At 46.8% G+C, this 21564-nt stretch overlaps 2 protein-coding genes, 1 non-coding gene and 1 pseudogene across 5 annotated transcripts in view; 2 read left to right on the top strand and 2 right to left on the bottom strand.

The window, feature by feature from the left end:
* Positions 1 to 1360: 1360 nt before the first annotated feature.
* Positions 1361 to 1432, bottom strand: TRNAP-AGG (transfer RNA proline (anticodon AGG)). The gene has a single exon. It is a non-coding gene; the product is annotated as a tRNA-Pro (tRNA).
* Positions 1433 to 7731: 6299 nt separating this feature from the next.
* OPN1SW (opsin 1, short wave sensitive) lies at positions 7732 to 11551 on the top strand. Its single transcript, XM_025865580.2, is given in 6 exon segments — positions 7732 to 7887; positions 7889 to 8087; positions 8371 to 8539; positions 9084 to 9249; positions 9671 to 9910; positions 11040 to 11551. Coding segments are annotated over 6 exon segments (1053 nt in total). The 3' UTR covers positions 11163 to 11551.
* Positions 11552 to 12450: 899 nt separating this feature from the next.
* Positions 12451 to 21564, bottom strand: part of CALU (calumenin) — a 30828-nt gene continuing 21714 nt past the window's right edge. For 2 of the 3 annotated variants that reach the window (XM_025865568.2, XM_025865569.2), the window contains exons 6-7: positions 16089 to 16288; positions 12451 to 14854 (exon numbers count right to left, since the gene is read on the bottom strand). In XM_025865568.2, the coding sequence (XP_025721353.1) occupies positions 14750 to 14854; positions 16089 to 16288 (305 nt within the window). In that variant the 3' untranslated portion in view covers positions 12451 to 14749. Of the gene's footprint in view, positions 14855 to 16088; positions 16289 to 20651; positions 20793 to 21564 lie in introns of those variants that run through there. The other variant, XM_073899167.1, reaches the window with a different exon arrangement.
* LOC112818473 (homeobox protein Nkx-3.1 pseudogene) lies at positions 17461 to 18164 on the top strand (annotated as a pseudogene).

Genomic DNA, 21564 nt, shown 5'->3' with positions numbered 1-21564 from the left:
CCTCTCCTCTTCTCTTTTCTTTTATTTTTTAAAAAGATTTTATTTATTTATTTTTAGAGAGAGAGAGAGAGCATAAGTGGAGGGAGGGTCAGAGGAGAGGGAGAGAGAGAATCTCGAGCAGACGCTACCCTGAGCACGGAGTCCCACAGGCTTGATCCCACAACCGTGAGATCATGACCTGAGCTGAAATAAAGAGTCAGTCACTCAACCGAGTGTCCCCTGCTTTTCTTTTCTTTGGCTTTGTATTCCTTCTTTAATTCTGACATCTGGGGATTTCCTTCCTTTTTTTTTTTTTTTTTTCAAGTAGGCTCCATGCCCAGCACGGAGCCCAATGAACGGCTTGAACTCATGACCCTGAGATCAAGACCTGAGCTATCAAGAGTTGGTTGCTTAATCAACGGTGCCACCCAGGAGCCCCAGGGAATTTCTTTTTTTTTTAAATAAATTTTTGCATTATCCAAATATTAATTTTGTTTTAATGTTTTTTTTTTTTTAATTTTTAAAGTAATCTCTACACCCAATGTGGGGCTTGAACTCACAACCCCAAGATCAAGAGTTACATGCTCTACCGACTGAACCAGGCAGGCACTCTGATCCTAATTTTTAAATTCTATTTTATGCAACCTTTCTGTGTGTGTTTTAGAGGGCAGTGGGTGAGGAGATGGCTACATTAATTTAGTCTGTTGTGTTGCCAGACATTCCTCTCTAGACTTACTTTATCTTTAGCATCATTCCAAATAATTCCTCTGTTTTTAAGGTGAATTATAGTTCGCAAAGGGCTTTCACGTACAATTTCTGCTTTAATCCTCCCAAGAACTCTAAGAAATAAGCATTACTGTTCCCATTTTACCAATGGGAAAACTGAGACTCAAAATTGTAACTTTAACCCTACCTTTTGGACTTCGAATCCAGTGCATTTCACATCTTGGGTTTTATACAAGGAGCTTGTCTTTTCTTGACCTCCGGCTCAGACCCTCCCCCCCAAATTGTCCTGATCATTTATTCTTCATATGAGGCCCTCCGAGAGGCTCTTTTTGCCTAACACAATGCAACCCTTTGACTTTAACCTTCTGTAGCCCAGCTCCTGATGCCAGTCCCCCTCTGCCCCATTTGGACTGAGTGGAAAAAATGGTTGTTTTTTTTTTTCCACTGAGTCCAAATGGGGCATATACAGGTCATTGCTATTTTTTCCACTGAGTCCAAATGGGGCATATACAGGCCATTGCTAATGGAGAGAATGACCGGCAGCTTGTCTTTAGGATCCTTTAATTCACTCACCACTAGGCCATCTTTCTGCCTCAACCCTACCAGGGGCAGGCAGTGTATGTTGGGGTACAGGAAAAAAAAACCAGGAAAACAAGGGCTCGTCCGGGATTTGAACCCGGGACCTCTCGCACCCTAAGCGAGAATCATACCCCTAGACCAACGAGCCACTGATGGTTATGTTTGGCCAGATGTGCCTTCCCTGCCACATCAGCAGCAGGCGCAGTTTATGGTTCCTAGAGGTGGAATCTTTTCCCAGGCTGGCAACCAGCCCAGGCTGGCTGCACTCCCGCGGGCTTTGCCTCTCTCTTGGCTCCCTCCGCCCCTCCCTGGCCCACTGTGGAGCCACGCAGATGCTACGGGCAGGGCCCCTTCCCCAGGACCAGCCCGTTTCTTCCCTGGGGCTACCACGTGGACTTTGTGGGGGTGCTGGTGAGAAAAGGCAGAGAACAAGCCAGGGTGCAGCAACCTCCACTTTCCAGGGGAGCCCCAGGTCTGAGGGAGCCTGCACCCCATGAAGAACGCTTCTTTCCTTCCTCATGATCAGACCACCAGAAAAAATCCTCCACATCATCAGCCTCCGAGATGAGGAAGCAGAAGACTGGCCCAGATCACCTTGACTAGAAGACATTTGCAGACTCACTCAGTGTCTTCATCTGTTAGTTGGGGAAGTAACACTTGCCCTGTGTGCTTTGCAGGGTAATTTGAGGATCAGGCAAGACGATGTCTGTGAAGGCAGTCTGCAAACTGTAAGATGCTGTACGAAGGAGAGGGGTTATTGTGACGGCAACATGAGGGTGGGGGGAAAATACTCACTAGGAAAGTTGCCCTTTGATGCTTAATATGGGCCGGGTAGTGTGTTCTGTGCTTTGCAGATCTTATTCAGCCTTATAACAACCTTGTGAGATAGGTGTCATCCCCATTGTAAGAAAGGGAAACTGATCTGCATTCAGCGTACAAGAGGCACATTTATCTAAATCTAAAGCCTGTTTTAAACACAGTAGACACTGCTACCCAGACTTTCTAGAAAACTAAAGAGGGGAATACATCCTGTAAATACTCACACTCCCTCCCACACCCCAGCCTGCCCTCCTCATCCTGCCCAGAGAGGCTGCAGGAAGAAACCTGCTCACAGGCTAAGTGTGGCCTGGGTGGGTTCCTTCTGGCTGGGAGTTTCCCCAGTGAGAGTGAGGGGGAGGCTCAGAAACTGGGGTCTTGTGGGAGAACCCAGTGGGGCCCTGCCAGGCTCTCTCTTTTGGGCTTCCATTGTACCATATCCACCATCCCTCCTCCCCACCCACCACCACCGGGCCCTGCTTGCTTGCAGAAGGCAGAGCGCTGTCTTGTTGGTCTTTGGGTCCAGCCTCGTGTCTGACACTTGGCAATCCTGCTGACAAGTGACTCCCAAGCATTTCTGTGCGCTGGGCTCTGTGTAATCACTTTACCAAATTAATCTCATCTTCACAGTACAACTGTTATTGTAGACATCACTTAGCAAATGTCTGGGAATGAATGAGTGAGTGAGTACATGAAAGAAAAGTCTCAGGGGAGGACACAAAAAATCACTAGTGGCAACAGACATTCAGGTCAATCCTCATCTTTTGGCACCAAGTAGAAACCATAAGCCTGAAGAAAACCTCCTGCCTTCCATCCTTTTAAGCAGGCTTCCTCACGAGCCCAGTCTTCTCTTGGATAGGCAGGAAGAATGGCCCCTCACTTCAGAGAGAGGGTTGGCCAGCATTCGTTTGTATCCAGGGGAGTTTCATGGTCTCCATCCAGGAGGGCCGGACAGACAACTGCTTCCACTAACGAATCATGGCCAGGGAGAAAGGCAACAGCTCATCTATTCTAAAACCAAAGAGACTTTTTTGGGTAGCTGTTACCCAGCTCTAAACTGGCTTATAAATAATAGCGCGCTCAACATGTCATTCCATTACCTCAGCACACATTCCCTAAATTGCTCCTCTTGGTAGATGTGCCAGGAAGTGAGGTTACTCCAAGAGAGTCTTCTAAGGGCTAAGAATGTTTCAGGGATGAGACGGGGGCTGGATTCCAGCCACTGCTTCTCTCTGGGGGTGCTGTTCAAATTTGACGCAGGATCATTCTTCGTTGTGTGGCCTGTCGGGAACAGTGTCCTGCCCACTAAATACCAGTAATCCCTTCTTCGCCATTGAGACAGCCATTAAACACCCCCGCACACAGCCTAACGCCTCCAGGATGGCAGGGGTCTGGGGAGAGGAGCGCTGCTCTGGTGGGAATCCATTGGCACCTACCATACACTTTTCTTCCCCCCCCAGGCTAAAATTACTGCGGCCTTGCTGGGGGCACTAGGACTTTAGGCCCTCAATGACTTGTTTGTCTCTGCGTGTAACAAGCCATAGATGGAATTCTCTGGGGAGAATCCTGGCTCTACGTCTAGGAGCTTCCTCCCTTTCCTCCCAAGAGAGGGTGGCTTTCAGTCGGGCAAATCCTCTGACGACTCCTCATATCCACGTCAGCACGTAGACCGTTCTTTTATCTCATCATTTGTCTGAAGAACCCGTATGGGTCAGTATTTAACAGACAACGTTGTCACGACACATCATCTCAAGTTCACTGTCACCTCCTCTATGTATCAACAACACAGCAAAAGCCAACACTGGTTGCCTTGGGAGAGGGGAACTAGTTGGGAAATAAGTGGATTTTTCACTGTACATTCTTTTGTACTTTTTGAATATTCAGTCCTGGACATACCTATAATCCACTCAAAAACAGAAATTAAATTATGGGAATCTAAGCAGAGAGAAGCAAGGATTAGAGAAGGCAAAGGGAAATGTACTTCAAGCCTCCAGAGAGCCTAAATGTCCTCTGGATCAGAGCAGCCCCCTGGAGCTGGTATTTGGCACCCAACCTAATGGTTCTGGTTTATGTCCAGTTCTGAATTATGCTTTGTGTTGAGTCCACATGGAGGGGTAATAGTCAGGAGTATATCCAGTCCTATGAAACTGGTTGTTCTGTCTGCTCGGGAATGTTCTTGAGGACATTGTTTATTATATCACACCAACGTCGCCTTCGTATAGTCCCTGGGGAGGTATTCTTGTCTGTCATAATCCCAAGAACAGTTGGTTTGCATTTGCTTTCTGGACACTGAATTATGTAAACATGTAGCTTCTAGAAAGCATGAATGTGTGGTCATATTTCAATTTAATTCTTGACTTTTGAACTCCCCGCTGTTGTTCTCTTTCTTCTTCTTTTGCTCCTACATTTGATTCATGACTTCTTGTTGTGTCCCATATATTCTTACAAACTTCCCTTAAACTATTTCTGGAAAAGGTGGGAGTATAGATGAATAAACTCCTAGAGAGAATAGGAAAAAAAAAAAAAAAACCAAAATGCTAAGACTATTCAAAAAGTATCCTCTTTTGGGGGCTCCTGAATGGCTCAGTGGGTTGAGCATCTGACGCTTGGGTCATGATCTCAGGGTTGTGGGATCTAGCCCTGCGTCAGGCTCTGTGCTCAGAGTGGAGACTGCTTGGGATTCTCTCTCTCCCTCTTCCTCGGCCTACCCTCTCTCCCCCTCTACCCCCCCCACCCCCCGCACACACCCCCCCTCCCCCAAAAAAAAAAAAAAATTTAAAAAAAAAAAAATCCTCCTTTTCTAGGACTTTCCTTTTTTTAGACAGTTAGAATGGAAAAACAAATTTCCTCTTGACTGTTTTTTTTTTCCCATTTTGTTCTGGACATTGATACATCTAAATCTAAGTCAGTGGTTCTTAACTGGATGGGAGAAGGCGGGGGGGTGGTTTTGCTTCTCAGGGGATATTGGTGTCTGGAAACATTTTTGATTATCATGACTGAGGTGGTGCCAGTGCTGTTGGCCTCCAGTGGGTAGTGACCAGGAACGCTGTTAAACATCCTACAATGCACAAGACAGCCGCGCCCCCTCCCCCAGCAAAGAATTGTCTGATCCAATATATCAATAGTGTGGAGATGGAGAAAGCCTGGTCTAAATACACCTAACTAAAATAATCTTCTGTAAAGCCTTAGTATACCATCATGTTCCGAAATTAATGAAGTGACTTTAAATTTGGAAAGGGCACTGTATATGTTAAATGTACTCAAACTGCCTTCAGTTTTTCTAGCATTACCCTCCACCTTTACCCCATGCCCCATCCTCAAAATCTTCCTGCTCTCTACTCCATGGCTTCGCTGACTCTGAAAACTTGTTGTCCCCTCCATGGGTACCAACAAGACCCTATACTTGGGAAAGGCTCTTTCTGGCCCTAGCTGTCCGCCACCCCGCCCCCTCCGGGCGCTGGGCATCTGCCCCATTTTACCTGGGGCTGGGTTGCTTCCAGCTTGCGCCCACTGCCCCTCCCTCTGATGTTGGGGAGAATAAGGTGGGAAAGACTGTTTGGAAAGGTTTCAGGATGGACCTAGAAGAGGCCAAAATGTGCAGCCACCTAGCCTGGGTAGTACCAGTGGGAGGGCCTTGGGGTGTCTTTTGTCCACACCAGCTGGGTTGGCAGGCCAAGCCCGAAGCTTCCTGTCAGAACCGTTTACAGAGCTGGGCACCTCAGCAGAGCCCTGAAGACAGCAGAGGCTGACTCGTTCCACTCAGCACAGGCCAACGGGCCCCATGCCCTGCCCGGAGGTAGCACTTCACACAGCCTGAGAGATGGCCTCTGGCCCTGGTCCTAAGAGTCTGCCTGGGGCAGAGGACCAGCTGACCCAGCAATCTAATGGAGAACCCGGGGCCTTGCAATTCCTGGACACTGCTGAGCTGGGCCTCCGCCAGAGTCCCCCCTGCGGGGGAGTGTCTGTGGAGGGCGTGCGTTGTTGCGCGCATGTGCGTGGAGACGTCAGTTTCTCACAAATGGCTGGCGAGTCGGCTTTGAGCCGTTCTAGCTCAGGATTCAAGGGCCGTAGATTTTATCCTGAGGTGTGGCCTCCTGGAGTTTCAGATGGAAAGCCAGGAGGGTTTGCCCCACTCCTCTACCTTGGTGGAATCAATCTCGAACTCTTTCTCTGCCACCCTGTTTGGCAGCCCGCGCCTCTGCTCTCAGCTGTCAGACCTCCAGCTCCGGCCTTTTCTGCTGGGCTCCGGCCACACTCCTACTTGTAGAGCTCGGCCCGCAGCCTCCGATTGGAGGGGAGCCTCCCTCTGCTGGGGCATCCTTCCTTCCAGGAGACCCACCTTCCATCTTCAGCCAGTCTGGAGTCCCAGACTCTGTCCTCTGCCTCTTCAGGGCATAAAGGCTGGGACTTCCCAGCTGTCCCCTGCCCTTTAGCCTGGGCAGAGGGCCCTCAGGAAATAATCCATTTACATGTAGATGGTTCCTTTCATTCAAGGATTGGGTCCTTTCCGTTGCTGCCTGCTTTGGGGTACTTTATAGCGCTTTCCAGGAGTCGTTTTTCATATTTTGTTTATATTTTTCCCCCCGTGGGGGGATTCATGTGATACAAACACCTGGGCCACCAGGAGCCACCCTTTCACTTCCCCTTACCTGTATTCAGAGTGCGTCGCTTTGATCTCTTGTGCTCACAGTCCGCTGAGGTGGGGCAGGGGACACATTCACAGGGCAGAGCTTAGGGCAGAGCTGGCCTCGCTGGGGTGGCCTCACTGCGGTGGACTCGTTGGGGCGGGCTGCGCGGAACAGGTGTTGAGTCCGGCTGTGAGAGCTGGGCAGGACTTGAGAGCAGACAGGGCAAGACTTGGGCACTTGGTGACTTGGGCACTGCTGAACTCAAGGCGGGGCCAGCGAGCAAACCAACCTCAGCCTGGCTGAGGTTTGGAGCGGGGCATCTGAGCAGAAAATACACCCTCCTGGGTAGACTCCACATGAAGAAACAGAGGCAGCCAGGGAGGCCTTAGACTTCAAGCATTGTCCAGTTGCCCCTGTACTGATCTGTGAAGGCTGTTCACTAAGGTGCTCCCACCCATGGTGCTCCCCATTCCCTGACTCTTCTGTGGCCCAAGGCTGTTTCCCAGGCTGGCCGTGAGCCCAAGATGTCTGGAGAGGGAGACTTAGGGGGCACCTTCCACAAAGGAGCAGATGGGTGCAGAAATGTATAGGGATGTAGTGGCGCCGGAAGCCAAACCGAAAGGCGTACCCTCAATAGTTTCATTCAAAGGACAAACACACACACACACACACACACACACAGTGGTGGACACATCCCTGCTAAATATGGGTCAGCACCCCCAGGCTGCAGTGAGCAGACTCCTAGTCATTCCAGCACCCAGCACTGCATGTTGATTCTTTGAGCCCAAAATTTTTATCCTCTCAAGAACACACAATCGGCTTTGGGGCCACAAAGGAGGTTTAGGTGGGGGCTTGGACATCTCTAATCTCAAAACTTTGTCCTTAGGAGGCTTAGGATCAGTACTGATCATTCAGGGAGCCTGAAAGGGGCTTTAGAGGGCAGGGGAGAGGTGGTGGTGGGACGGTAATCTATAAGAGGAATCAGAGAGTGTGGGGACATCCCATGAGTAAGATGTCAGGGGAGGAGGAGTTTTATCTGTTCAAGAACATCTCCTTGGTGGGGCCATGGGATGGGCCTCAGTACCACATTGCCCCTGTCTGGGCCTTCCACCTCCAAGCAGTCTTCATGGGCTTTGTCTTCTTTGCAGGGACACCACTCACTCAATGCCTCGGTGCTGGTGGCCACCCTGCGCTACGAGAAGTTGCGACAGCCACTCAACTATATTCTGGTCAATGTGTCCCTGGGCGGCTTCCTCTACTGCATCTCTGTCTTCAGCGTCTTCATCGCCAGCTGTCAGGGATACTTCATCTTTGGCCGCCACGTTTGTGCTTTGGAGGCCTCTCTGGGCTCTACGGCAGGTACTGAAGGGGAAGGAGACTGGGGGGAGACAAAGGACTGCTCCAGGATTGGAACCAGGGACCAGACTGTTGGGTTAGAGTGGGCCCCTAAAGAGGAGCCGGGGGAAAAGGAGTTTGGTGCTCTTTATCATTGGGTATAAAGTAGCTGGGACTAGAAGTTTGACCAAGTCCCAAACTCCACACCAACCATCAGTCCCCATGCTTGCTCCACCATTTGTATTCCATCCTGCCTGCCAGGCTGGGTGGGAGTGTCTACCCCAATTACCCTCATGTTTCACTACAGGTCTGGTGACAGGCTGGTCACTGGCCTTCCTGGCCTTTGAGCGCTACATGGTCATCTGTAAGCCCTTCGGCAATTTCCGCTTCAGCTCCAAGCACGCACTGATGGTGGTCCTGGCTACCTGGACCATTGGTATTGGCGTCTCCATCCCACCCTTCTTTGGCTGGAGCCGGTGAGAGTGTAGGGCAGTGGTGCTGAGCTAGGAGCTCAAGCTGATGTGGGTGGAAAGAGTTGGGTATAACCTAAGTCTTTGACTTCTTATTTATTTATTTGAGAGAGAGAGAGAGAGAGAGAGGGAGCACAGGGGTCGGGGAGGGACAGAGGGAGAAGGAGTCTTGAGCAGACTCCGCCCTGAACGTGGAACCAGATGCGGGGCTCGATCTCACCACCCTGAGATCACTACCGCAGCTGAAACCAAGCATCTCAGATGCTTAACAGACTGCGCCACCCAGGCACCCCTGACTTCCACTTTTAAAGAGCTGGTAGAGTAGGTGAGGGCAAGGGCTGTGGGAGGCAAGTGCTGATGTTTACCCTGCAGGTGGAATTGCTACAGCCTCAGCTGGTAAGGTCAGAAACCGCCCCTGCATGAAGTCCTTGAGCATCCTCTACGGGGAGAGCACAGTCCAGGAATCTCAGCACCCACCCCACTCATTCTTGTGCTGAGCCCCGCAGTGGGCAAGTGCTTGTCCGGTGGGTGAGTGCTTGGTCCCTTGCAGGTCCATCCCTGAGGGCCTGCAGTGTTCCTGTGGCCCCGACTGGTACACCGTGGGCACCAAATACCGCAGCGAGTACTATACCTGGTTCCTCTTCATCTTCTGCTACATTGTGCCTCTCTCCCTCATCTGCTTCTGCTACTCGCAGCTGCTGGGAGCCCTCAGAGCTGTGAGTGATTTTTGTGAGGGTCAGGGAGGAGGGGAGTCAGGGGGCTCCAGAAGAGAGGGAAGAGCTGGTGAGTGCTTTAGAACAGAAGACATCTGGAAATGTCCACAGCCAGGTAGAGGGGATATTGAAAGCAGTGAAGGAAGTGGGGGCAGGGAGTATGATGAAATGGTGTGAAGAGTAGGGCGGGGTCCTCTCTGCTCAAACGTGTGGCAAGAGATTCATATGATCCCTTCCAAAAAGTCACAGACCAGAGAGCCATTCTCCATCCCACCTTCCTCAAGGAAGGAGAGCAAGAGGCGCTAGGCCAGAAGCTGGGACAGAAGAGAGGCAACTGGAGTGGATGCCCCCCTGGTAGGAAAGGGCGGAGAGGTGGGGAGTTGAGGGCCAGGGAGACGAGAATGTTTCTCTGTGCTCTGCCCAGGTTGCAGCCCAGCAACAGGAGTCTGCTTCAACCCAGAAGGCCGAGCGGGAGGTGAGCCGGATGGTGGTAGTGATGGTGGGCTCCTTCTGTCTCTGTTACACGCCCTATGCTGCAATGGCCATGTATATGGTCAACAACCGGAACCACGGGCTGGACTTACGGCTTGTCACCATTCCTGCCTTCTTCTCCAAGAGTGCTTGTGTCCACAACCCCATCATCTACTGCTTTATGAATAAGCAGGTAAAGCTCTCTATTTACATTCCAATGAGACTCCAGTTCGTTAAGACCTGGTTCTTTTCTCACCAACAACTTTTGATTCAGAGCACCTTGGACTCTACTCAAAAGGTTTCTAAGGGTGAACAAGGAAAGCCCTTGGTAAGCACAGGGAGACAAGTATGGTCATCGAGACAAGGTAATAGAACCCAGAGAAAACAGAACTTGAGCCCTAAAAATCAGGTTGCTCCAAAGGGCAGGATGAGAAGTGAAAGGGTTTTGTTTTCTTGAAAAACTAATAATCATTCCCCTAAATTCCTAGTCCTTCCACTTCACAAGTTCTTAATCCTTTCCCTTCCAACTTGCAGTCTGCAGGAGCATATGCAAAAGCACAGAAATCGCACATGCACACATCTCTAACACAGTTTATCATCTGAAGGTACCAAGTGGCCACCTATCCCAAATCCTGCGTCTGAGCTAATAAAAACCCAAACTCAGATAAATCTAGGAGAGTTCCTGTCTTGTGGGGCAAACTCCCTGCTTTGAGAATTATTAATAGCTATTTTGTTTCCTCAGTCTACAGAGATGCATTCAAAACTTCTGGATGGAAACAAAATTGGCAATTCTTTCCAATTGGGAGCACCCTCTAATAATGGTGGGGTGTGTGGGCAGGCCTACTCTGGCATTGCTTTTGAGTGTTCTGATGAGGCAGGTGCTGCTTTGAGGTTTCCCAACAGTCAAGTCTCTGAGCCAAAATATGTAGGGATTATTATTGTAGACCTAGGAGTAGCTCTAAGGATTGGGAAGATGTATTCAAAACCACTTGAGGAGGGGCGCCTGGCTAGGTGGCTCAGTCAGTTAAGCGTCTGCCTTTGGCTCAGGTCATGATTTCCGGGTCCTGGGATCGAGCCCTGAGTAGGGCTTCATGCTCAGCATGGAGTCTGTTTCTCTCTCTCTGCTCCCCCCGCCCCCGCTCATTCTCTAGTAAATAAAATCTTTAAAAGAAAAAACACGTGAGGAGATCCTGGGTATAAGGCATTGCACAAGGCTTTGGGGATACAAAGAATGAGATCTCTTTGCCCCCCCCATTTCTTGATGTCACCTCCTCTGTACTGGGCTGCAAGGGGCTCTCTCCAATTCTGTCCATTCCTTCCAGTTCTGAGCCTGCATCATGGAGATGGTGTGTGGGAAATCCATGACAGATGATTCTGTAATGTCCAGCTCCCAGAAAACAGAAGTCTCTACTACTGTTTCTCCCAGTCAAGTTGGCCCTAACTAAGGAGCCATATTGGCTTATTTGCAACAACTAGGATTTTACATTTAGGGAAATTTCTTCTTTCTCTCTCAAAAACCAAACTACTAACAAATGCAGAAAAAGATGGGAAGGGTATAATGGCAAATCAGGGAGTCCACTTTCCATTTTCCTACCATTCTTTTCTCACCCACAAAGCTACTGTTCCAACCAGGTCTACTTTAGACCACTCCAAAGGCCATGTCAACAATCCTCAATTTCTACTCCTACGTGGCATCATTCATAGCACTTGGAGAACTGATTTATGAGGCAACTATAAAGAAGTATGACGGATTTTTCAGTGTATGGATAATAATTTTTTGTAATTTTTTTTTTTCCTATTGAGGATCTGTTCTGAAATAATACATTCTGAATTAGAACAAACTTAAAACACCTTAGAGATCGGATAGGGCGCCTGGGTGGCTCAGTTGATTAAGCGGCTGCCTTCGGCTCAGGTCATGATCCCAGGGTCCTGGGATCGAGCCCCGCATCAGGCTGCTCAGCAGAGACCCTACTTCTCCCTCTCCCTCTGCCTGCCGCTCCTCCTGCTTGTGCTATCTCTGTGTGTCAAATAAACAAAATCTTAAAAAAAAAAAAATCAGAGAGATATAAAGAAAAAACCAAAACCTTGAGTAGGCCCAAAATACGAGTTTGAAAGAACTTCTTTATGCCATCACTGCCAATAATCCTATAGTTCTGGCAGGGACAGCCATGTCCAGAAGCTACTGAGCCAGCATGAATTATTCCAGGTGCTCCCCACCCAATTTGGCTAAACCTGTCTTAAGCTGCATTATTTAGTAAAGTTAATGGTTAATTCCCTTCATGTTCTCAAAATGACTGTGCACATCTTAATACCATTTATGAACTATACCAAAATGTTCAAAAAACTGTTTTACTTTATACTTTATGCTTCCCCTCTGCACCCCCTGAAAAAGAGCCTTTTTGAAATAAAAGTCAGAATAAATGCTGTGTGCATTCAGGAATGGCTTGTGTTTGGTATCAGGTAATTATGTAATGAGCAGCTGGACTCCTCTCCAGTTACATGGCCCGAGGAAAGCAAAGAGGGGTTACAGCTGTAGTGAGGAAGATGCCAGAAGATTTCAGAAATAAAAAAGGAATAGCTAATCCGGGAGAAGGCAGAACTTCTCCGGGATGGGGAGGGTGTATGGTAAACCTTCTAGGAGACCTCTGTTTCTTGATATTTTACAGCACCCATCATTGTAATAAGCAAGAGTTCCATTTCTTAAGAGAATAAAGGAATACGCATACCCCACAATGAATGTAAACAGTTTTATTTAGAAACAGATAGGTACCTGTTTGCATTATAGAATATAAAACTTGGTTTACACTCTATAAAAAATAACCAGTATCCAAATTCAAGAGAGCTAGCATTCACAGAACACACAATGTGGGTGTGTAGCTACTGTTCACCAGCCTCAGGCTTGACTTAAACCAAAAAGATAATCCAGGGGGATCATTAGAGATTATTAGAGTATGCTTGCTGCTGAGCACCCAGCATCCAGAAGTTGCCATTTTAGCATATGAAGGTTTGCTTTCTAAGTGCGTAACTTTAACATAAGGCCTGGGTTCTCTGTACCTAGTGAGCTGCAAGGCTCTCCTGCCACACAGTTCATGATGTGCCCTCTCTAATCCTGGGTTGACGTTATTATCTTTGATCTTCTTAATGATAAAAATGGGGAATCTGGAGAGCAGAGAATTTACATTCCCCTATATTGGGGTTAAAAAGAGTGTATCCACTCTCAAGAGCTCAATGCAAAGGCCAGGATCAAGTTCCGTGATAATCTGGCTTTTTGCCAGGCCAAGTAGTCCACCTCAACATGATCATGGAAGACCAAAGGATACACCTAGGTTCAGATTATAATAATCACCCAGCACCACCTGAATGTATTATCCAGAAAGATACATGAAATAATAAAGGTTAGATATACATATGTTTATCATCTTAGTAACCTGAGGGCTAAAAAAGTTTGGAATACAATAATTCTTCTCAAAAGAGGTCCATCTGTAAGAAAAGGACCAAAAAAGACAGAGTTTGTGTTACATAAAACATGGGTAAAGTGAGTTGGGAACAGAAGGCAGCTTCTTCAGCTCTTTCTACGATGTCCCTCTCTTTGACAAGGATTGGCAATCTGCTGATCCATGATAAACTTTTTTTGGGGCCACGGGGAGAGGGGGCGACAGGTCAAAGGCAAGAAGGTTGAACAATGGTCCTCAAACCAAAGAGTCCTCTCAGTAGGCCCTCTCATCTTTGAGTCTGAGTTCAAGCTCTTCAGCTGACACAGAAATAGGCCTGGTAGTAAGTGGTTAGCATTCTGAGGTATGAGGATCCCTGGTAAATTCAGCAGCATGTGGTTTTTGGAAACCAGCCCACAAGATAAGAACACTGCAACCAAGCTCCTAACTAATACTGCTATTTAACCACTGTCTGAAAGAGAAAGGGAAGAAAAAAAAAAATCCCCAATACATTGGGAGGGTGTAAGCTTCATATGAGGTGGTCCAAATAATCTCTTCATTTCATCTCAGGGTTTCTTAAGAGAACCCTCATTCAGTGATCATTTCTCTCATTAAAGGCACTTTCAATGAAATGACATAATTGGAAAGGAGTACATTTTAACTATGTAGTGAAAGCAAGATTAATTCCTAGGAACACCTGGGGAAATAGGAGCTGAACGGGGGGCACTTACAGTGATTCAATAGGCAAGGAAGTCTTGAGCACTTCAACAGATGCACACCCAGAAAAAAGTGTGTGCCCTGAAAACACTTGTATTTTTCCCTCAGTTTTCCAGCTGTTTCTATGTATAGCTCTGTAAAGAGATCACTCACTACTTGATTGATTTTCAAGACACTGGCCCTAACTCTTCCCACCACAGCTGTGCTTGGCAAAATTAGCAAACAGCTAGTCTTACTGGGAAGAAAAAAAACTGAATGAAATCAAGACGAGCCAAGCTTTCTGACAGCACAGGAATCTGTCCTTGCCCAGATAATGCCATGATCAATTGCTGGACTTAGAGCAACTGAATGGAATATGTGGCCCCTACTACTTACGAAACATACTTTTCAACAGGCAAGATTAAGTGTTGTCTCTCTAAAAATAATTGTGGGGTGTATTTTTTTCCCTTTTCTCTCTCCTAAACATTTCTTATTGATCTCAGGCTTAAAAAATTAGTTAAGTCAGAATTAAAAAAATCGTATGGCAAGGGTTGAGAAAGAGTGAAGGGCTAACGTTTGCCTACAAGCGTGAGTTGAGGATGTTGATCCTTCATATCATACTCCCAACCAGAGAACAAATACAAAAATAAACACACCATGTTATACATAATACAAAGTGTAAATCTACAAACACAAGTGTACTAATTAGAGTTGTTCCTCAGAAGCACAGTTCCCTCCAGTGCCTCAAAGAGGAGGAGGAATGGGGACGGGATGGTTTTCATTACGCCTTTTCAGGTCTTAAAAGTTTGTATTAACAGTCTCAGTAGCGCAAACAATTTCATGTGAAACCAGAAGCTGTAAAAATAAATTACTTTTGAAGAAATGTGGGTTCTTCTGTCTGCAGCTCAGAACTCATCATGCCGTACTAAGGCCTCACCAAAATCTGTGGCCTGGCTGCCCACAAATAAATCGTACTTGTCAACAATCTCCTCCTTGGTAAGCTTGCCATCCTGAAATTAGAGAGAAGAGTGAATCGAGGCAAAAACGATTTCCCATTCCAAATTTAGAAACACCGCTACAGAACAAAAGGGGTTAGTCAGGATTTAAAATTCTAATTCCCACTAAACTAAATGTGGACTCAACCTTCACCCCCAACCCTCCACAACATACACACAAAGAGAGAAGAAAACAGCAATTAATACATTTTTCTTATCAAGAAAGTTAAAAGTGGAAGGACGGAATTAACACAGCTCAGTAACTTAATGCATCAAGCAAAATGTGGGCCATCTCCTATGTATACGTAAGAGACAGGAAGAACCGGGGAAAATGCTTTAAAGTGAATCCAGTCTTTGCCTAAAGGGAACAATGAAATCTGCTAACATCCCCATAGTCTTCACCCCTGCTATGCCCTAGCCACCAACAGATTCCAGACACAACCCCAAATGAAGGCTCAGACCTCAGCTCAAAAATTATCTAGGCCGGATTCACAAGGGATGACCTTGGGAGTTTCCTTTTCCCACGTATCTCGGGACACAGCACCTGGCTCCTGAAGTGACTGAAGCAAGAACTCAAAACAGACTGTGCCTTAAAAAGGCTCAGATGATAAGACACTGCATCTCAAACAGAAGACTGGCCTAGATAGGAGAATGTTCAGAATACACCCCCCCATGTTTAGATTGAGTTTCAGCTTACTCTAAGCAGAGCATTAAAACTGCTGAAAAGGTGATGGCTTAGTGAGACTACCACTCTTTTTATGAAACAAATGCCTCAGCTAATTGACCAAGGAAAATTTTAACAAGCTCTATATAAATGCTGATTTACAACCCACTAAAAAGAACTTAATTTTAAAGAGTGTATTTAAGAAGGAAATGACCAACTTTGAGCAGGCAAAATGAGCCTGTAATAGGTAAAAACACAAAGGAGGTAAGAAAAAAAAAGCAGAGAAAACTTCCTGGGGATCCAAAGATAACAGATGACGCACGCTGGACACAGGCGATATACAGAGGCTCTTTTCTGAAGCCAAATGCCTCCAATGGTGTGAACACTGGGCAAACGGATTTCTAAAATGAGATCAGATAGCTAGCACTGCCCTGTTAAGTTTTCAACTGTCAACTTCAGATCTGTAGCAGACTTAGACCAGTGAAGACCCGACGTGCTCTAGGTACCTCAACAGGAACGTTTTAGCCAATCCCCCACAAACAGACTTTGATCACTACTAGGCTGTTTGGGCCTGGCCAGACCTACCTTGTTCTGGTCTGACTCATAGACTAGGTGCCTGGCTTCCGCCTCCGCGTGATCGTAGTCTGAGGGGAGGATCCAGTCCTTGGTCTCCTCCTTGTCCATCTTCCCATCACGATTCTTATCCCGAAACTCCACGAACTGCTCCCTCTCCGTCTTTACCCACTCCGGTTCGTCGGCATTCCCGTCATGGCTGTACATGTCACCTGCGCGCACAAACGGACACACTGCAAAAGGCCGGTCTGTGTCTTTCCCCAGACCGCCACATGGTAATCTGGCTTAACCCTTCTTCCTCATCCACCTTCCAGCTCATCTGTCTGGGACCCAGTAGCAGTTACAAGGGTATTTTAGGTCTGAGGCCTTGGGAAAGCAAGGCATTTTCCTGAGGCTTACTTAATGACCCCGTAACAAGAATATTTCCAGGAAAAAAAAAAAAAATTTCCAACTGCTTAATGTCCGCAACAGCCAAACTGTGGAAAGAGCCCAGATGTCCACCAACAGAGGAATGCAATAGAGGAATGGACAGAGAAGAGAGGGTGTGTATATACACACAACGGAGTATTACTCAGCCAACAAAAAGAATGAAATTCTTGCCATTTGCAATGACATGGATGGAACTAGAGTATATTATGCTAGGCAAAGTCAGTCAGAGAAAGACAAATACCATATGATTTCACTCATACGTGGGATTTAAGAAACAATACAGATGAACATAGGGGAGGGGAAGGAAAAATAAAGTAAGATAAAAACAAAGTGGGAGGCAAACCATAAGAGACTCTTAACTATAGGGAACTGAGGGTTGCCGGAGGGGAGGTGGGTGGGGGGATGGGATAATTGGGAGACGGGCATTTAAGAGGGCACTTGATATAATGAGCACTGGGTGTTACATGCAACTGATAAAATCACTAAATTCTACCCCTGAAACTAATAATACACTACATGTTAACTACTGAATTTAAATAAAAAATTTTTTAAAAAGAATGTTTCCAATTCCTGATTATGAGTGCAAAGAGAATCCTTAGCCCTTAAGAAATGGAGAAATAAAGGTCAATGACTAGCATCCAAAAAGATAAATAACTTTTAAAAGACAGCTGTTCCCTACATTCCATTTCGATCCAAGGTAGCTAAAACTATTGCTATTAGAAAGGTGCTGTTTTAGGGACGCCTGGGTGGCTCGGTCGTTAAGCATCTGCCTTCGGCTCAGGTCATGATCCCAGGGTCCTGGGATAGAGTCTCACATCGGGGTCCTTGCTCAGTGAGAAGCCTGCTTCTCTCTCTTCCTCTGCTGCTCCCCCTGCTTGTGCTCTGACAAATAAATAAATAAATAAAAATCTTTATAAAAGAGCTGACACCGCCGGGCTGCAGTAGAGCCACCGGGATGCTTAGGGCTCCCAAGCCACGGCCCAGGGAGGTGGGGGCGGCCACCCAGTCCAAGCCGCTCACCTCCTTCCTCATCCAGGACATTCTGCGGGACGGCGTGGAGAGGCGCGGCGGCCACACGAGCAGCCTGCAGCCCCCGCGCCAGCCAGACCCGCGGCGAGACCAGGAGCTGGAGTCCGAGCGAGGAAGAGGTGGCGCTGGGGCGCCCGAGGACGAGTGGAGCGCCCGGCCTGGCACCGGGCAGGAGGCTGACGCACCGGCGGAGAGCGAGCCAGATAGACACTTTGAGACTTATCTGATGGACAGTGAAAACAGTGCAGGCTCCTTATCAAGCAAACCTCGAAACAGCCGCAGAAGCGCTCCCGTGCTGCCTTCTCCCACACTCAGGTCATTGAGTTAGAGAGGAAGTTCAGCCACCAGAAGTATCTGTCAGCCCCTGAAAGGGCTCACCTGGCCAAGAACTTCAAGCTCACTGAGACCCAAGTGAAAATATGGTTCCAGAACAGACTCTATAAGACCAAGCGAAAGCAGCTCACCTCAGACCTGGGAGACCTGGAGAAGCACTCCTCCCTGCCGGCTCTGAAAGAGGAAGGCTTGTCCCAGGCCTCTCTCCATGCAATAACAGCTACCCTTACTACCCCTACCTGTACTGCTTGGGAGGCTGGAACCCACCTTTCTGGTAGTGCCAGCTCAGATGACAATCATGAGTGGTCAAATATTGTCTTCCCTGGGTTTGCGTCTCTGGAGGGCAAAAGGGGCCAGGCTCAGGGAGAACTGGGGAGCAAGCGATGTGCGTACTGACCCTGTTGCCGGTTTGCATCGACATCCCAGATTCTTCACTGGTGAGCCAATGAAACATCTGGGACAGTGAATAATATCCAAATAGATCCCCCAACACATGACGTGGGAGGTTTTTTGCTCTTTGAGACCTCCGCCAAGGGGGGAGGGATAAAGTCAAGTGCTGTTTCTAGCACTTCCTGTGATTTCATATGAGCTGTCCCCATCACTCCTGAGGATGCCATTTCCACTCCATTCTCTTGTGTAACTGAACATCAACCCTGAAACTGCGAACCTGAAGGGAAAAGGATGACCAAGTCGAGGGTGTCACCTCCTGAATTACACTTAAGTTCCAAAACCTCTCATTGACCTTGGAATAGGACCAAGGTTTCTCTCTGTCCCCATGAGAGGAAGACAGAGGCTCAATGAGAAGCCTGTCATGCTCAGCACGGACCTACATGGGATTTGAAGATGGGTACAAGGAGGTGAAAATATAAGCTGCTGCTTCTTCCTTTTTAAATAACACACCGACCTAAGTATTTCCAGGGTGGCCCAAGCAGAACTCGAAGCACTCACTGTGGTTTTAGTACAAGCTGTATAAACAGAAATGTACTGCAAGGGGTGGGCCCGGGACAGAAGACTCTCCACATGTCGGACAACGGCCTGAGGAGGAGCCTCTGCACTGCGGCTGGGCAGTTGCGGGGGGGGGGGGTTACATTTTTTTGTTAATAAAGATTTAAAAAAAAAAATCTTTATAAAAAAGAAAGGTGCTATTTTAAATTCTCAAGAAAACCTGAGAAGTGTGTGCTAGAAGCCCAAACTGTGCACAACCAATTACTAAGTATTTTTTAGAATGTACCTCTAAAAATGATGGGTATGATGGGTATTTTCTTATATAGTCATAATGTCATTATCACATTTCACAAAATCAGCTTTTGGTACTATCAAATATTCAGTCCAAATCTGAATTTCCTAATTATCTTTTAAAGTTGGTTTGTTCAGGAGCACCTGGGTGGCTCAGTCAGTTAAGCATCTGACTCTTGATTTAGGCTCGGGTCATGATCTCAGGGTTGTGGGATCGAGCCCAGAGTCAGGTTCTGTGCTAGGCATGAAGTCTGCTTAGGATTCTCCCTCTCCCTTTGCTCCTCCCCCAAATAAATAAATAAATAATAAAGTTGGTTTCTTCAAATTACTTATATGAATGCTAGTAGGTAAGAAGTTGCTATGGTAAAACAAACAAAAAAAGAAGTTGCTATGGTATTTAAATTTTACTAGATTTATTTATGAGTTAAAGTACTTTAAAATTCAGTATTTACAACCAAGAGAGATTATTCTTTACAACTGTTTAAACTTCTACTACTTAGGGGCATCTGAGTGGCTGGGTTAAGTGTCTGCCTTTGGCTCAGGTCATGATCTCAGGTCCTGGGATGGAGTCCTGCCTTGGGCTCCCTGCTTTAAGGGAGTCTGCTTCTCCCTCTGCCCCTCCCCCTCCCTCCCACTCTTGCTCTCTCTTGATACATAAAATCTTTAAAAAAATATAAACTTCTACTTAAATACTGTAGATGCCAACTTTAAAATGTAAGAGAATACTGTTTGTCAAAATTCTTTTAGAATTATGTGAGTGAAGAAGTCTGAAGACTCCCGAGTTTACTACATCAAAGTATATGTGCATTTCATGCAAGCTATGGGAACATACCTTATATACGTCTAAATAGTTTCTGGCAGTTCTAAGCAAAGGTAGTTATTTAGTTGTGATAAAGGTAATTCATACGTTGAAACCCACAAAATGGAGGTGGCTCCAAGCAGCACAGCCCACGCCACAAATCTGAACCCAAGTTAGCCTGCACTCAGGGGATACACCACACTGCCAAGGAAATTTTACACCAGTCACAATTCTCCAACTCAGCTTTAGCAGCTTACCTGACCCCAGAAAACAAGACCTGCTAGCCCTATCAGGAAATCCCTGACCTTCTAGTCAATCACGCCCTGTTTCTGTGTTGCTTCTTCTCATGCCCAAAATCCCTTGGGAAAAGTGCTCCTCTGCTGCTTGTTCGGCACTGCACTCCCCAATCCGTGGGCTGTTTTCCCTTGAATAAAGGATGAACTCGTTACTAAACTGTATTACTGTCATTTGACAGTTGGTACTGTCATTTTCCTGAGTTTGAGCGCTAAGAGTAGAACTACCTTTTTTTTTTTATTTTTAAACAAAGGAGGAATACCTGACAGCAGGACTTGCCAGTTCTTTTTCTATGCTACAGCACATTCAGAAAATGTAGTATGATCCACTGGGCCAGTGCCCTGCCTTAGCTCTCCTGTGGGTCAAGAAGAACTTTCACAGTACACACATGAGGAAATTCTTTTTTTTTTTTTTTTAAGATTTTATTTATTCATGAGAGACAGAGAGAGAGAGAGAGAGAGAGAGAGGCAGAGGGAGAAGCAGGCTCCCCAGGAGCAGGGAGCCCGATGCGGGACCCGATCCTAGGACTCTAGGATCCTGACCTGAGCTGAAGGCAGACGCTTAACCATCTGAGCCACCCAGGCGCCCAGGAAATTCTGAATTAGAGAGAGAATACATGTATACTTAAAAGACATACTTTTACATATATATGTATGTATTTTTTTTTTTAAGATTTTATTTACTTATTTGAGAGAGAGAAAAAGGCAAGCGAGGGAGCAAGGGGAGGAGCAGAGGGACCGGGACAAGCAGACTCCATGCTGAGCCCAGGGCCCAACAAGGGGCTCAATCTCATGACCCTGAGATCATGACCAGAGCCAAAATCAAGAGTTGGACAACTGAGCCACACAGGCACCCCTTAAAAGACCTACTTTTAACAGAAATACGACATAATGAGTACATTTTAAAGCTAGGTAAGTAAAGATAACAATACTACTGTTGAATTTTCTATTTAAAAAGGATTCAGTCCTTTTAACATAATCTTAGATGTTAAAAGTTTTTAGAGATACATAACCCAATGCTTACAGATGAAATGAGATGATGACTGGGATTTTCCTTCAAAATAATAATAATAAAAAAAGGAAGTAGATAAAGATTAAAAAGGACTGGCCAGGGGCTGATGGCTGTTAGGGCTGGGCACAGGCGCATGGGGGTTCATTATGCTATTCTATCTAATTCTGTGTACGTTTGCAATGTTCTATAACTATTTTATTTTTTTTTTAAGATTGTATTTATTTATTTGACAGAGAGAGACAGAAAGTGCACAAGCAGGGGGAGCTGCAGACAGAGGGAGAGGGAGAAGCAGGCTCCCCACTGAGCAGAAAGCCTGACACAGGGGACTCTGGGATCAAGACCCAAGCTGAAGGTAGA

This window comes from Callorhinus ursinus, unplaced genomic scaffold, assembly GCF_003265705.2.
Source record: "Callorhinus ursinus isolate GAN/ISIS: 27379988/994484 unplaced genomic scaffold, GSC_fseal_2.0 scaffold12, whole genome shotgun sequence".
In the NCBI taxonomy this organism is placed as follows: Eukaryota; Metazoa; Chordata; class Mammalia; order Carnivora; family Otariidae; genus Callorhinus; species Callorhinus ursinus.
Note: the sequence above shows the minus strand (reverse complement) of the source record. Positions and strands in the feature narration are given on the sequence as shown.